This window comes from Staurois parvus, unplaced genomic scaffold, assembly GCF_062004578.1.
Source record: "Staurois parvus isolate SC_StPar_1 unplaced genomic scaffold, SC_StPar_1.0 ptg000335l, whole genome shotgun sequence".
Classification (NCBI taxonomy): domain Eukaryota; kingdom Metazoa; phylum Chordata; class Amphibia; order Anura; family Ranidae; genus Staurois; species Staurois parvus.
This window is the reverse complement of record NW_028318131.1, coordinates 201,469-218,206: the sequence shown is the minus strand read 5'-3', so window position 1 is coordinate 218,206 and position 16,738 is coordinate 201,469. Positions and strand designations below refer to the sequence as shown.

General features: G+C 42.9%; 1 protein-coding gene across 1 annotated transcript in view; it reads right to left on the bottom strand.

The window, feature by feature from the left end:
- Window positions 1-6,157: 6,157 nt before the first annotated feature.
- Window positions 6,158-16,738, bottom strand: part of PRKAR2A (protein kinase cAMP-dependent type II regulatory subunit alpha) — a 115,130-nt gene continuing 104,549 nt past the window's right edge. Inside the window, exons 8-11 of the mRNA XM_089684067.1 lie at window positions 15,797-15,871; window positions 15,633-15,698; window positions 12,984-13,122; window positions 6,158-8,957 (exon numbers count right to left, since the gene is read on the bottom strand). Coding sequence (XP_089540193.1) covers window positions 8,824-8,957; window positions 12,984-13,122; window positions 15,633-15,698; window positions 15,797-15,871 — 414 coding nt within the window. The 3' untranslated portion in view covers window positions 6,158-8,823. The remainder of the gene's footprint in view (window positions 8,958-12,983; window positions 13,123-15,632; window positions 15,699-15,796; window positions 15,872-16,738) is intronic.

The following is a 16,738-nucleotide window of genomic DNA, read 5'->3' as shown; positions in this document are numbered from 1 at the left end:
GCAAGTACCTGAATTTGACTTAGAATCATCCTCTTGAACTGACCTGTACAGCAGAGCTCAGACTGGGGGAGGCACAAGCAGCTCAAGGAGTCAGCAGAGTGGAAAAATATGAGCTCAACAGTCTGCTGCTTTTCCATTCAATGTCAAATCACAGGCTAGGGGAAAGAGACTTCATAGCAGCAGGAAAAAAAAAAATCAAGTTTGAGGTCCTGCTAGTCAGGGCTATGCTGTCTGGCAGAGCTGTACAAATCTCAGAACTGGATGTATAGAAATACAAATCTTTTGGTAGGTAAAACTTATATGTATTTTATGTGTGTATTTCGCCATTTGCCTGGAGCTCACCTGTAAAGATTATAAGTGTGTAATGAATGAATTCTTTTTATAAAGCAGCTTCAATGATGACACTTTTAGTATTTTGGATACTTTAGCACAGTGATCCTCTCTAGGTTTTACTGTATATCCACCTGTGGTCACTCCTGCCATACCTCTGTAGTGCAGCCCACTGAGAGCCACACGGCAAAGCTCTCGGCCACTGTTCCTTCTGTGCAAAATCTGTATTCATGCCTATAGAAAAGCTCTTATGTGCCCCAGTGATCGAGGCCTTTTCTATAGGAGTGAATTGATTTTTTTTATGTATGCGAAAGAAGCCCAGTGGGCCACACAAAGATCTGACAGCACAGACGGGTGAATAAAACTTTCGGATGTGCTGGGGGCACTTAAGGGATAGCTGTAGTTATTCTTTAAAGCAAACATGTTACCCGCTGGCTGCCAACTCCTGGCTGGTGGGAAGGTGATCAAATTATAAAAGTTTAGGCATCAAAGTGCCAGAAAGTTTACTCTCTGGCCCCCGATACTGTCCTACACAAATGACTCCTCCCCTTTCCCACAATGCAATGCTAGGGCCGCAGTGAACTATTCAATTGCTCAGGCATGATCCTATGGGTTGAAAAGGGAAGCTTCAACTCCGACTTTCAGTCATAAGGGGTTTTACTATAAACACTTTTCTATAGTATGTATGTCGATATTATACTTCTTCCTTCCTGAACAAAGTTTACTTTCAGATGATTTTTCTTCTTTTCCCTCATTTGACCTAATCTATCCCACTGCCCTACTACCTACTTACCTTGATGGCTGTGGCCTCCGGGGATTGTTTATATCCCACAAAGGGAGAGGGGGATGGAGGGTGGTTAGGTTGAACCTGTACTTCCAGTAATATAAGGTTTTCTCATTGCTGATGACTTAGGAATACTAGTTATAGGACCAGGGGCGGACTGACAACTCATGGGGCCCCCGGGCAATAGGGGATCATGGGGCCACTGTGTCCTTGCCCAAACTCAAAAAAGCCTATGAAAAAGGTACCAGGGGCATCTCATGGGGCCCCCTACTGACCCCGGGCCCTCGGGCAGCGCTAGAGTTTCCAAATGGTCAGTCCGCCCCTGATGGGACCTATAAAAAAAAAAAAAAAATGCTCTGGCTCTATTGGATGTTAAACATAGCAGCTAGCACAATACCATAATGCATAGCATAATAAACATCACAAAACAATAGTGCAGCACTAAGAAATTAAAATGTATGTGCAATACAAGAGTGCAATGCAAACATATCAAACTCTGATGAGCACCAGATGTTGTCATCTTTGATAGAACTAGTAGGGCAGAGACGGAACACAAGCCACAACACATATGTGATCCCGCCGCAGCCATCTTGGATTCTGGAACGAGTTGTTTACATGATATGAAGTTCCTGGTCGTTATCTTCTCATTGTAAGTGCATTACCACATTAATTTGGCGTTTCACTCGAGATTACACTATGGAGAGTGTCTCTTCTGAGCGTGTGTGTGTGTGTGTATATATATATATACACACACACACACACACACACACATATACACACACATACATATATATATACACACACATACATACACATATACATACACACACATACACATACACACACATATACACACACACACATATACATATACACACACACACATATACAGTTGTGTCCAAAATTATTCAACCCCCACTGAAATTGAGTGTTTTGGCCAGTTTGACATTGCTTTTGATCATTCAGTCATCTTGCTTACATTTACATTAAAGAGGCACTTGTAGGTCAGACAAATATAACATAACAGTTATAATGAAATAACCACAAATGTCTTTTCTGTGCTCACAGCATTATCAGTTTTATTCAACCCCCAAGTGACATTCAATCTTAGTACTTAGTACAGCATCCTTTTACAGTTATAACAGCTTTTAAACGTGAAGCATAGCTTGACACAAGTGTCTTGCAGCGATCTACGGGTATCTTCGCCCATTCTTCATGGGCAAAGGCCTCCAGTTCAGTCACATTCTTAGGCTTGCGCACTGCAACTGCTTTCTTTAAGTCCCACCAGAGGTTCTCAATCGGATTTAAGTCTGGTGACTGCGATGGCCACTCCAAAATGTTCCAGCCTTTCCTCTGCAACCATGCTCTAGTGGACTTGGAGGTATGCTTGGGATCATTGTCCTGTTGAAAGGTCCAACGTCTCCCAAGCCTCAGGTGTGTGACGGACTGCATCACGTTTCCATCCAATATCTCCTGGTACTGAAGAGAATTCATGGTACCTTGCACACGCTGAAGCTTCCCTGTACCTGCAGAAGCAAAACAGCCCCAAAGCATGATTGACCCTCCACCATGCTTCACAGTAGGCAAGGTGTTCTTTTCATCATAGGCCTTGTTCTTCCTCCTCCAAACATAGCGTTGATCCATGGGCCCAAACAGTTCTAATTTTGTTTCATCAGTCCACAGAACACTATCCCACAACTTTTGTGGTTTGTCCACATGGCTTTTGGCATACTGCAGTCGACTCTTCTTATTCTTTGGAGACAGCAAGGGGGTACGCCTGGGAGTTCTGGCACGGAGGCCTTCATTACGCAGTGTGCGTCTTATTGTCTGGGCTGAAACTTCTGTACCCACATCTGACAAATCTTTTCTCAGTTCCTCAGCAGTCACACGGGGACTTCTCTCCACTCTACGCTTCAGGTAGCGCACAGCAGTCGAAGTCAGCATCTTCTTTCTGCCACGACCAGGTAGCGTTTCAACAGTGCCCTTTGCCTTGAATTTGCGAATGATGCTTCCTAAGGTGTCTCTTGGTATGTTTAACATCTTTGCAATCTTCTTATAGCCATTGCCCTTCCTGTGAAGAGAAATCACCTCTTCTCTTGTCTTCCTGGACCATTCTCTTGCCTTCACCATGTTTGTAACCACACCAGTAAATGTCTAGAAGGAGCTGAGTATCACAGTCATTTTAAAGCTGCCTAATTGGTGCTTATTATGCTTGATTGCTGCTCGGTGACATCCACAGGTGTTTTCAATACCTGATGGAAAGCACCTGTATGAACCTCTGTTCTTCAGAGTGGTAGTCTTTAAGGGGTTGAATAATTGTGGCAATGAAGAAACCACATAAGAACCATTTACTACTGTATTACATAAACAATTGATGTCATTTTAGTTGCATTTGGGTAGTTACAACGTCCTTGTAGGATTTGATTCTGAATACAATTCCAAATGTACACTATAGTCCCTAAACCCCTTTACAGCATTGGGGGTTGAATAATTTTGGACACAACTGTACATATACACACACACACACACACATATACATATACACACACACACACATATACATATACACACACACACACACATATACACACACACACACACATATACATACACACACACACACACATATATACATACACACATACATACACACATACATACATACACACACACACATATATACATACATACATACACATATACATACACACACACATATATACACACATACATACACACAGCAATTACTATAAAGCAGCAGTACCATCCTTTGATATGTGGTTTTGAGGAAAGCTGGATACCTTGGATTGATGTACAAGTGCTGGTTGACCGCTCTTAGTTGGGGGTCCTGATTCTTTCTGGTAAGCCTCCCGCTTTTGGTATCCATCTCTGTCATTTTCCCCATAATTGAAGTACCACCGATTTCACAGATTTGGCCTTCACATTTGGATTCCTGTTTTACTTTTCCAATGTGTGGTGATACACAGGAGTTTAACATCTTTGCTTTGCACTGCTGTATTGCACATACCGTATTTTTCGCTGTATAAGACGCACTTTTTCTTCCCCAAAACTGGGGGGGAAATGTCAGTGCGTCTTATGGAGCGAATATGGAGCGGCCTGTCCGGTATTTCCACCGCGGCCGTGTCAGAATACCGGGCCAGCTGCTTAGCTCTGCAGCGGGACCTTACCTGTTCCTCTATCCAGCGGCACGCTGTCTTCCCGACTTCTGTAGTGTGGGCACTGGGCATGACAGCCGGGTGCCAAGTGCACATGTGCAAGAAGCGGTGCTTTTTGTGAATGGTAAGGCGGTACCTGGGACACATGACAGATCCCAGAAGCTGCCGGACCAATCACAAAGCGCAAGTGCTTCTTGCTCATGCGCACTGGGCACCCGGCTGTCATGCCGAGCGCCATTACAGAAGCCTGGAAGACAGCACGCGGCTGGATCGAGGAACAGGTAAGATCAAACAAAAACTCTGCGGAAGTAAGAGCGGGTACCTGTCAAATTCAGGTACCCGCTCCCCACAGGTCAGCAGTCACCTGTGCTGTCCGCAGTCTCTGGTCATCCCTGTGCTGTCCGCAGTCTCTGGTCATCCCTGTGCTGTCCGCAGTCTCTGGTCATCCCTGTGCTGTCCGCAGTCTCTGGTCATCCCTGTGCTGTCCGCAGTCTCTGGTCATCCCTGTGCTGTGTATGCAGTCCATTAGTTCAGAATTTTTTTTTCCTGTTTTCTGCCTCTAAAACCTAGGTGCGTCTTATACAGCGAAAAACACGGCACATCGTAATTTATCTTAGCGCTGCACTATTGTTTTGTAATGTAGGAATAGTAGTTGCCTGGCTGATCATTTGCATGCTCCAGATTAATTACCGAAAAGCTATGAAGCTACAGAAGTGAAAGTCAGAACTCCTGAACTCATCCCCGTTTCAGGTTCATAGCCAGGGGAAATAGCATTTTTAGAAGCAACGGCCTCCCCCATATTTTCTTAGTACAAGTTTACTTTAAAGTATAACTACTTCTAGTTCTACTTTGAGCAAAAGAACAGTAAACACCTAATAAAACATATATGCAAATGCCTACACATCTACAAAATGTAGATAAACCATGATACTATATAAACTAAATGTTCTAGAACATTAGTCATTTTAGACTAACGGATTATAGTATCCTACAATGGGATCACTAGACAGTAATCTGCGAGCAAAGTGCAGTAACTCGGAGAAAGCAGTCAAATTTTAGACTACTGCAGTTAAATCAATGATTGGGTAGGTTTATGTATATAAATATGTATCTTACTGGGTGCTCTGTCTCTAAGATCAAGTTCCAGTGGAAGGTGAATGTGTCAGAGGTGAGGAATTTGATGGTGTGTGCACCACTTGCTGCAACCAAGATGGCGCAATGGAGTGTCTCTGCCACTTGCTGCAACCAAGATGGCCCGATGGAGTGTCTCTGCCACTTGCTGCAACCAAGATGGCCCGATGGGAGTGTGTCTGCCACTTGTCGCAATAAAGCTGGCCCAATGGAGTGTCTCTGCCACTTGCTGCAACAAAGATGGCCCAATGGAGTGTCTCTGACCACTTGTTGCAATAAAGCTGGCTTGATGGAGTGTCCCTGCCACTTGCTGCAACAAATATGCCCCAATGGGAGTGTCTCTCCATTGGGCCATCTTTGTTGCAGCAAGTGGCAGACACACTCCATCGGGCCATCTTTGTTGCAGCAAGTGGTCAGAGACACTCCATTGGGCCATCTTTGTTGCAGCAAGTGGAAGTGTCTCTGTCACTTGCTGCAACAAAGATGGCCCGATGGAGTGTCTCTGCCACTTTTTACAATAAAGCTGGCTTGAAGGCATGTTTAGAGTGGTGTGCGGCCTCACATTTAGGATGGTCGTGTTCAGTATAGCTTTATGATTCCACAGCCTAATGTTAAGTTAAAAGATGCCTGTGGCCCCCCCGGCAGCATGTGACAACATTCAAATTGTCAGGAAATGAGAAATAAACATCTTTGACCCTTAATTACCAGGGAGTATCAAAAAAACACCATGCTGGGATTTCATTTATGTGAAAATCAATTTATTATAATTGTGACAAAAAAAGGGAATGCCTAACAGTGAATCTTAACCTTGCCAAGCAATCCCTGCAGGATAAAACACGTACCATTCAAGAATTATGCAAAAAAGGGGGAAGGGGAAAAGCCATTAACAGGTTGTATAAATAGGTGCAAGTTAAAAAAAGGTTCTTAAATCGGTATTCCAAGTTCCAAAGCATTGTGGTTGACCGTTCTTTACAGAACAGATGTGCAAGTAGGAAAATATGCCTGCTATGAATGCAGTGCAGGTGCCAATTTGCAAGTGGAGTCAATATTCGACCTAGCAAATCACTGAAAAATTCTATTCTCTAGGCATTTCTAGTGAATAGATTGGTTTTACTTTGATAAAAGGCATCCTATTTGTGGGCAAATGCCACATTTACAATTTTAAGAGCCAGGTCCTTTTAAAAAGGAGCTAGTCTCCTTTAGTACCTGTTTAGGAAGAGGCCTTGGTCAAACCCTGCACCACCTAACAGTCCCAGGGCAGGCACCTTTACTGACGCTGCACACCGCATCCAGAGAATTTAATAACCTAGGTTCAGTCAGGTAAAAAAAAAGGGATCAACAGAGTCCTTTTAGTGTCTGCTGCTGTGTCGCAGGGCAAAACAAAAAAGTGAAAAACCAAACATCTGTCTCATTGGTGATGGCCAACATACCAACTACACTGGCAACAAAAGAAAAAGGATGTCAAGCGTACTAACAGGTCCTCTTGAGAATCCTCATAATACACTTTGCTTTTGACTCGCAAGGTGATGCAAGTTTAAATATTCACGGTGAATATTTCAGGACACGGAGACCCCTAAAACGTCATCTGTGGACAGTTGTTAGAACAAAAACCTTACAGTGGTTTAAAAAAAAAAAGTGCTGGTTAAAGTTATACTGTGGAGAGGATCAGTTTATCTAATTCACCATTTAAAACGTATCTTTTCAAAAAATGTTTGGACAAAAAGGTTTGTCTTTTTAAGTCATTGCACATTCTTGTTGTCAAAAGATAATCTATAGCACAATAATTCTATGAAAGGAAAAAAAAAAAAAAAAAAAAAAAAAAAAAAAACACAAAAAAGTGGCTTAATGATGACATTTAGAGTAAACACGCATGAAGAGGAGTTAAGAAACATCATTACTTTTCTTTTAAAATAGGATTTTTGTACTCACCATAAATTCCTTTTCTTGGGAGTCCATTGAGGGATGCAGGAAGTCACCTACAGGAGGGTTGGACTCCAACAAAAAATAGTAGGCCAACCCAGAATAACCCTTCTACTATCAGCATGCCTCGGTTTTGTAGCAAGCAGTACCACAGGCATGACCACAGATAGGTGGAACTTGAGTCCCTCAATGGTTTTCCAAGGAAATAATTTTGCAGTGGGTCAATTTTTTTTCATCCATTGAGGGACATAGGATGTATTTCACCTTTGGGAAATCCAAAAGCAGTCAAGACTGAAGGATGGACAACACCGCAAACAGTCAAAGTGAATAGAAAAAAAAAAAAAAAAATGGGGGACTACCAACGGCTCAAGAGCAGCTTGTAAGATCTTACATCTGAAACTGGCATCAGAGGAGGCCTGAATATACGTCTGGTAGATAAAACCAGGTGGCAGACCTGCATTGAAAACCCAATACATGATGCCAGAAAGGTCAAGAACATTCAAAAGCAGTGATGTATGTTTTGACAAGGAAAGGAGAAATCTACCATAAGACCAATCTTGGAAGCTGGTTCAGGTGAACCAAGATGAGAAACTGAATTACCCTACAGGGTCCATCCAAGAGGACCAAAAAAGAGAATCTCAGAAGCAAGAAAAAAAGCTCTGAGAACTAGAGCCGGACAGAAGAGGACATCTCTAGTTAAGATGATCAGAAACTGTCCTAAGACAAAAAGGAAAAGAAAAATACCAGTAAGAAAAAAAGGTTAGTCTTAACAGCAGAGCTGAAAAAAAAAAAAAAAGTCCGTCCTCCCAGGACAACAGCCAAAAATGAGACCTTTTCGGCAGGAAGAGGGGTTACCCTGGTCTGGCCTACAATTGTTTGCAAAAGTTCAATCCTCCTGTAGGCCACAGTATAATCTGAAGGTGAATGACTTCCTGTGCCCCTCAACAGGCGAGATACATTGGTTTTAGGCTTGCAGCTCTCCGGCTGGGGGAACCCAAGTCCCATCATGCACCTGGTCTGGACACCTTTTAAAGATACTTCTAGTTCCTTAGTATTTGGCTGTACTTAAGCTGTTTTACTTCTTTTAGCAACAGATGTCAATCCTATCAACACATTCTCTAGTATTCTTTAGTCAACACGCTGCCATGAAGACAATGACACCTAATAGGATAGTCTGAAAGTATATTCAATGGGTGGAAACTAAAAAGGCACATTTTTTTTTTTTTAAAGAAGGTCTAATAAATGGATCTCAGCAGCAAAAATAATGGCACAAGCTAGACTTCTGCCCTTGCCTCTAGTGCTGAATTCTGTTTCCTAAAAAAAACAAAAAAAAACAAAAAAAACAAAAAAAAAAAAAGGAAAAAAAATGCCCAAGACAGCAGCAGTAACTGTTCCATGGTGCTCTGTCCCTTGTGTGTGGTGAATTGACAGGAGGCTTGTGTCTGTGTCTTGAACAAAGAAGGCACTAAGGTAACACGGTGCCTATTTTCCTGGGTCTCGAAGGTCCATGCTGGAACCAAACAATGCCACCAATTGCTCCTCATAATGTGTGATGTTTCTCTTCATAATGTCCATGCAGGGGCCCAGCAATCGTTCAAAAGCTTGCACATCCATGACTAAAAAACAAAACAAAAAAAACACTTAATGGCTATTCAAACAAAAGCTGAAAACTATGGAAAATGCCAGTAAATTCATAAAAGGCAACGTTCCCACCATATTCTTACAGCAGGCATGTCCAAAGTCCGGCCCGGGGGTCGGTTTAATACGGCCCTCCAACAGCCCTCCCTGGTCTGTGTAATGTGGCCCTCCCTTCTATGGCAGACAGTCTTTTGCTTGAGAGCAGAGGGCAGTGCGCATGCCTGACTGCAGCGCATTCTCCCTGGTCTGTGTAAATGCGGCTGTCGCACGGCCCTCCCTTCTGTGGCAGACAGTCTTCTGCTTGAGAGCAGTGCGCGTGCGTGACTGCGCCGCGCTGGGAGCGACAGAGGGCGGCGACGTCAGGGCCGGGCTTCCAGCGTGAAGTGTGTTTCTCTTCCCCTCCCGGCTGCCGAGCAGAGACTTCAGCTCCAGCTACCTTTTTCACCCTTCACATTAGTGCAGGTAAGTTTTTTTTAAATTTATTTTCAATACATTGTGAAAACTCAGCTGTCAGTTGATCTTAATGTTATGAAATGAAAAGTATGTCGTTTGCAATTAACTTGGCATAAAATAATTTATTTGCATTTAATTGTAATGGTTCAAAGAATGTTCGGAAAAATGTTCGGCCCTCCACCATGTTCACTTCATCCAATCTGGCCCTCTTTGAAAAACGTTTGGACACCCCTGTCTTACAGTATATGAAAAAACCCTCACATTGTAAAACAACCCATTCAGTTTAAAAGTAAAAAGCAAACATTGTGCATACATATAAAAAAGCATTATAAATACATTTTTTCCCCCTTTTTAAGTGATTACATACCCTCTGTTCTCAGCTGCATAAGGAGCTCAGAGCTGGGGGAGAGGAAAAATAGCACACTGATCTTCCCAGTGAATGGCTGTGCAGTGGGATCATGTCTTATCAATAGATTAGCTCCAAGCACAGCCAGAAATTTGACCACGCCACGCTCGCATGCCCAGTGTGGTCAGTTTTTATTAGAAAAGCAGAGGGACTGGCAGGAACACCAAGGATTTCACACAATGGAAGCAATACAAAGAACAGGAGACTTATTCATACAAGGAATACAGCAGGCGCATAGCAGGAATAAGAAATGTTGAGTTTACATACTCCAAAATATACTTGTATGGACAAAAGTATGTCAAGACACCTCCAAAATTACCACATTCAAGGGTTTAACCCCTTCACGCCGGTGCCTCCCGACCCTTTAAGGGTTCCAGAAGCCGGGAGGCGGGGTTTAGGGTCATGTGACCTCCGTGACACGCCTTCAGGAAAGGTCCTGATCAAAAGAGGAGATCGGGATCTTTCCGTGAGTACCGAACATGTGTGCTGGGAGAGCGCAGGGCGCGTGCTCTCAGCACATATGTCCTTTTTTAATAGAACGCAAATGTGAGGCCGCTCGGCGTCTAGGCCCAGACACCGGGAGGCCGCACATTTGTGTGTGGCCAGCGTAAAGAGGTGAAGTTGCAAGCATGCATTTTTTAGCTCAGGCACTAATACTGGATGAGACTCACAATCAGTATTTGCAACGCCTGTCACCCACAACCTTCGAAACGCGTCAGCCTCACTTTGAGAGTCTACCCTCGTGACGCGACTCACACTGGCTCTACACGCCCTAGTTCCTTTGAGGATCTGTAATGCTTGTTTTACTTCCTTGTTTGTGAGCATATATTTTATTCGATAAAATCACAAAATTACTGAGGTAATGCACCCAAAGCCACTCCCGTCACAGTCCCCCTTCGAAACGCGTAAATCACAGATTTACTGAGGTATTGCACAAGGTTGGTGCGCTCTTTTTTGCTTCACTTCACAGTGTCACCCACAACACTCTGATATACGCCATATGGCTAAGCCTGGGGACATCTGACCGTCAAATCATTATGGGCTTGTTGGGACATTCCATTCCAACACCGCGGGCATTAACATGGATACTGCAGCCTCTACGTTCCTGAAAAAGGTTTCCACAACTGTCTGAAGAGTGTCTGTGGGCATTCTATTGAAAGAACATTTGTGAGGTCAGGTACTGATGTTGGATTAGAAGACCTGGCTGATAATCGGCATCCCAATTCATCCTAAAGGTGCTCAGCGGTGTTGAGGTCAGGGCTTTGTGCAGGACACTCTAGTTTCTCCACAGCAGACTCCTCAAACCAAGTCTTTATGGAGCCAGCTTTGTGTACATAGGCACAACCATACTGGAACAGAAAGGTCCATTACTGGAACAGAAAGGTCCATTACTGGAACAGAAAGGTCCATTACTGGAACAGAAAGGTCCATTACTGGAACAGAAAGGTCCATTACTGGAACAGAAAGGTCCATTACTGGAACAGAAAGGTCCATTACTGGAACAGAAAGGTCCATTACTGGAACAGAAAGGTCCATTACTGGAACAGAAAGGTCCATTACTGGAACAGAAAGGTCCATTACTGGAACAGAAAGGTCCATTACTGGAACAGAAAGGTCCATTACTGGAACAGAAAGGTCCATTACTGGAACAGAAAGGTCCATTACTGGAACAGAAAGGTCCATTACTGGAACAGAAAGGTCCATTACTGGAACAGAAAGGTCCATACTGGAACAGAAAGGTCCATACTGGAACAGAAAGGTCCATACTGGAACAGAAAGGTCCATACTGGAACAGAAAGGTCCATACTAGAACAGAAAGGGATATTCCCCAAACTTGCACTGAGGTTGAAGCACACAATTGCCTGAAATATCTGTTTACTGTAGCATTAATTGTACCCTTCACTGGGAACACCTGAACTCCGTATGGAGGGGTGTTCACATTTTGGCCATATAGTGTACATGTAGGATGCAACAAGTAGCTGAGCAAGAACCAAGAACTTTATGGAAAGATCCCAAAAAGATGACCTGCTAAGAAGCTGATCCAAGGTGTTATTGGTTGTTTGACTCTCCTGCGAAACTGTGTCACAGGCAGGCATTCACCAGAACACCTTACCTCACTATGAGAAATTTAAACTACAACTACCTGGGAAAAAAAAAAGATGGAAACTGTATTTCATCATCGATATGTGTAAAGAGAACACAAATGCATACAAGTATAATATTTAATAAAAGTAAAGACAGCTGCAGATGACAATTTTAGAAACTATAACAAGAATACTTAACTAAAGATGCTGTTTCCACCGCGGGTCCCGCCATGATGGCCTGGCACAGATCAGGATCAGACGCATGCCTCATGGCAGCTATGGGGTGAGACAGCTACTGCGGTCTAGGTTCTAGCTTTGTTATATAGGACTTGTGTGTAAGGAATGGCCAACTCCCCTTGTAAGCAATATGATCTTTGAAGGACTTTGTCAGTTTGCAATGATATTCCTTTGGTAGGAGTCAGCTAAGGTAACCAGACTTTGTCCTTTGTATGGCCCCCCTCAAGCAGGTATTGAAATCATTATCCGGTATTTGTGAGAACACTAGACAACTTTAACAAAATATGCAATTTCCCTATCACTGTCAGGAGCAGATTTAAAAAAAAAAAAAAAAAAAGAAAAGAAAACAGAAAGAGAAGGTCATTAAAGTGATCCTGTCACGGCTGGACAAGTCCCTTAAAGAATGCGTTGCCCCATAATTTCAATCTCTTGATATATGCCTATTGTACCAGGTACTCATGTTAAAAAGTCTCCTGTTCTCTATGTATTGCTTCCTTTTTGTGAAATTTCTGGTGTTCCTGCCAGTCCCTCTGCTTTCCTATTTCAAACTGACCACACTAGAAATGGTAGCTCTTCCATCCCAGTGGTCAGTTTTCTGGCTGTGCTGGGAGCATAGAACTGTGGCACAGAAGCCAGTGAGAGGACCTACAGGGCACAGCACAAGAGTAGTATTCTACATTTCTGAACTGTCAATGTCTGTCTGAAGATTCTTCTGTTTACTGCAGTCCACAGCAGCCAGTAATAGAAGACTACAAGTTCCTCAATGCTGGAGCGCAGCTTTATGTTAATTTTTTTTGCAGAAGAGCTGTTGGAATGATTATTACCTAAACACTTGACATTGTCCACCGCATACGCAGAAGCTGCTCTGGGCTTGTTGGTAACAAGAGCAAGTTCACCAAAGTATTGACCTCTTTTACACCGTGTTAGCTCCACTTCCTGGTTACTTTCTTGACCAGTTTTTGTCTGAAAAATAGAGAAAAGTTAGTTCTTGAAAGCTGAACTCCAGCCTTCCCTTCAAGTCTTGCAGTTTTACAGGGTATACTGCAATGGATTACTCTGATTTCACTGCACACTGAGCTTCTCATAACGTGCAATAGAAGTTGGAGCAAATCGGAGGATTGTCTAGCACTTTCCTCTTCTTGCCTGACTGTCCCTGGTCCACCTGCTTCATTCATTCATTGTATTTCTGTTCTTTCACCCTAGCGTCACATCTGTGTACGTGGATCCGCACGAAAATCCGTGCAGCTGCACCACCCGCACAGAGAAATGCGGACCCGCGGGTGGGTGCCATTAGTTCTAATGGCACGCCGCCCACACTGGGAACCGAGGTTGCCGTGTGGGCTGCGTTTTCCAAAGAAGTGCAGGGACTTCTTCCCTGTGTCCCCCAGGGCACGGGAGTCCATTTGAAATGAATGGGCTCTCATGCCCGAGCAAAACGCGGCCCGCACGGTCGCATAGGTGTGAAGCAGGGGTCAATCAGAGGCTCATCATCTCATTTGTGCACAAACAAGATACATAGCTCCAGGTCGGTCTGCCTGTCCTCTAGCCCTGAATCCAGCAAAAGGTGCTGGTCCAGCTTGCAACCCAATAAACTTCAAGCGAAAAGGGGATGACAACATGCTCGTGTATAGAAAATCCAGACTCTTTATTGAAAATCGCCCAATGGTCAAAACTAGGGTTGCACCAATACCGGTATAGCTGCAAATACTGAGCATTTGTATGAGTACTTGTATTCGTGCTATTGCTCCGATACCTAGAACTGATATTTGTGGTGCAATTTGAGTCAATACAAAATGAATGGGCTCAAACTGCATTGCAAAGAATCCTGTCAATATTGCATGCGGTTTCCCGCATTGCTCCTGTGTGCACTCAGGCTTGTCATAGTAACTTCAGCTTGGGTTCACACAGGAGCAGTGGGGGGGGGGGGGGGAGAAACTGCATATGATTTGGACAGGAATCGCACCGTATTCCTGGTCAAATCACATGCGATTCTTTGCAGTGCGATTTGAGCACAATCATTTTGTATCAATTCAAATTGCATCGCAAAGATAACCGGTAATTGGGATTGAGTACTTGCCAGTAAAAAAAGAAAAAACGGTATCAGTGCTATCCTGTTCGCCCTGTGCATACTATGATGTTTTAATTGATTTCAATAGTGTCTCTGGATTTTCCATACACAAGCGTGCAGTCATCCACTTTTACTTGAATCTCATTTGTGCAGTCAAATCTGTGCGCCTGCATACGTGACAATAGGGCTTGGTCAGGATCTGAAGGCAGTGCAGAGCCATTCAGCACATGGCAGAGCCAGAAGTGAGAGAACTGAAATTGCTTTGAGTGAAAACTATTAAATGACATCCAAGTGATAATATTCAGGCCTGGCACCATACTATGCAAGGCAGTGTGCACATTACACACACTTTTTATAATATATATTAATCACTTCAATCCCAGGCACTTATACCCCCTTCCCGCCCAGGCCAATTTTCAGCTTTCAGCGCTGTCGCACTTGGAATGACAATTTCGTGGTCATGCAACACTGTACCCATATGAATTTTTTAATATATTTTTTTTCACAGAAATAGAGCTTTCTTTTGGTGGTATTTAATCACCGAGTTTTTTGATAAAACAAAAAACACCTGAAACTTGAAAAACAAAAAAACAAAAAAAAAAACACGCACTTTTCTTATTTGTTATAAAACTTAGCAAATAAATAACATTTCTTCATAAGTTTAGGTCAAAATGTATTCTGCTACATTTTTTTGGTGAAAAAAAATTATTGAATTTGTATTTTTTTTTTCAAATGTTTCTACATTTAATTTTTTCTTTTTTTTTACTATTTTATTTTTCAGCACACTGTGACCAAAGCAATACAATTTTACCATAGTAACATTGAACTACTCTGGGCAAGTGATCAGGATTTTTAATTTTTAACACATTATGATTGCCAATACCAATATATTTCATTGATATTTGCAGTCGTTGCTGAATTAAACTGATTCAGTCTCTTGTTGTGATGAGCTGTGAGCTTATCATGATACAGATGGGCCATGATTGGCCCTGTCTGTATCATGTGACTGCCTTGACCAGTCACAGCTAACATAATTGTATACAATGGATGGCATGACAGGAAGCCATCCATTATATACCATTGACATGTGATCTGCTGTGATTGGTCACAGCGGTCAGATGACACTGGCTACAGGCCGGTGTAGCGATATGTCATCGGCTGTGTCCCGTAGACACAGCCGGTGACAGATCGCGCCACCGCGCGGCTGCGTGAGCAGCTCCTTTTGACAGAAGGTCATATGACGCCCAGTCACAACAGCAAGTGTTAAAAAATCTGTCTGTGTGTAAATGGGATGCAGCATAGTAAAGGGGGAACCATGACAAACCAGAGATAAATAAAAGGACAACAAAGGAAACCTGGACTTTTCAAACCAAGTTGGAGTTTTCCAAATCTGGAAACCACTTACCTTACTCTTCATCATAATTTTCACCTCTCCTGATTCAACAATGTAAAAACAGTCTGCCTTATCACCCTAGGGAGGCAACAGAAATACAAGTCAAATACAGGCCCAATAAAACACATCTGTTAACCCTTGTGAATATAAAGCAGCGAAAATGAAATGAAACTTACCTGTCCAATGATGCGATCTCCATCCTTATAAATTTTTTCACCTATTACATCAACTATTTTCATACGTTCAGAAAGCTATAATAGATTAAAAAAATAAAGTTTACAGTCCAGTCAATATCCTTGGTATAATCACAAGAAATCTATGATTTGGTAAACCATGAATAAAACATGAATTTGTTACATTGGAAATCCACTTATTAAAAGAATTATACAGAAAGAAAAAAAAAAAAAAAAACAACTTTGATTTGGATGGGTACAGGAGATCTGAATTAACTGCTGACTTTTTATCTGTCTTTAGCCGAGACATTTACTGACAGCAGATCGCACCTTTGATGCCTCCCACATGCCTATCTGCAAGCAGTGCAAGCTTTACTGATTGCAGAGGTATAGGACAGACCCAGCAGTGTGCAAGTTGGACTGCTGCAGAGAGACCACTGCTTCCTCAGATACCAGCAAGATGGCGGGAGGTAGGCATTTCTGCTATGACCAATTTAAAAGCCAAGACTTTGGCTACCCACTGTTTTTTTAGGAACACTGAAAGAATTTACCCGATTTAACAGAAAAGTTTGGTTTGGCTTTAAAGCCGAACTAGACAACCAAAAGTACGCTCCTCCACCCTCCACCGATGTGGCGGTTACATCCCTCACCAGCTAAACGCCCGTATGCAAAGAACTTGGAGCGCCACTCCAAGCACTACAAAGCCTCCCCCAGCAGTCCAAAGCACAAAATGGGCACCAGTACTCAAACAAGCTCATCCAGGGTAGCAGAAGAAAATCATAAAACAAACGGTGGAAATGCCGCAAACCAGACTCCAGCGACTACACAGATAATACGACAGACTATATGACATAAAAGATGAAGATATGACTTCAGCCTTAGCTCCTCCTGATTAGACTCCTCCAACATGTTTTGCCCCACCCAAGGGGCTTAATCAGAGTCTCA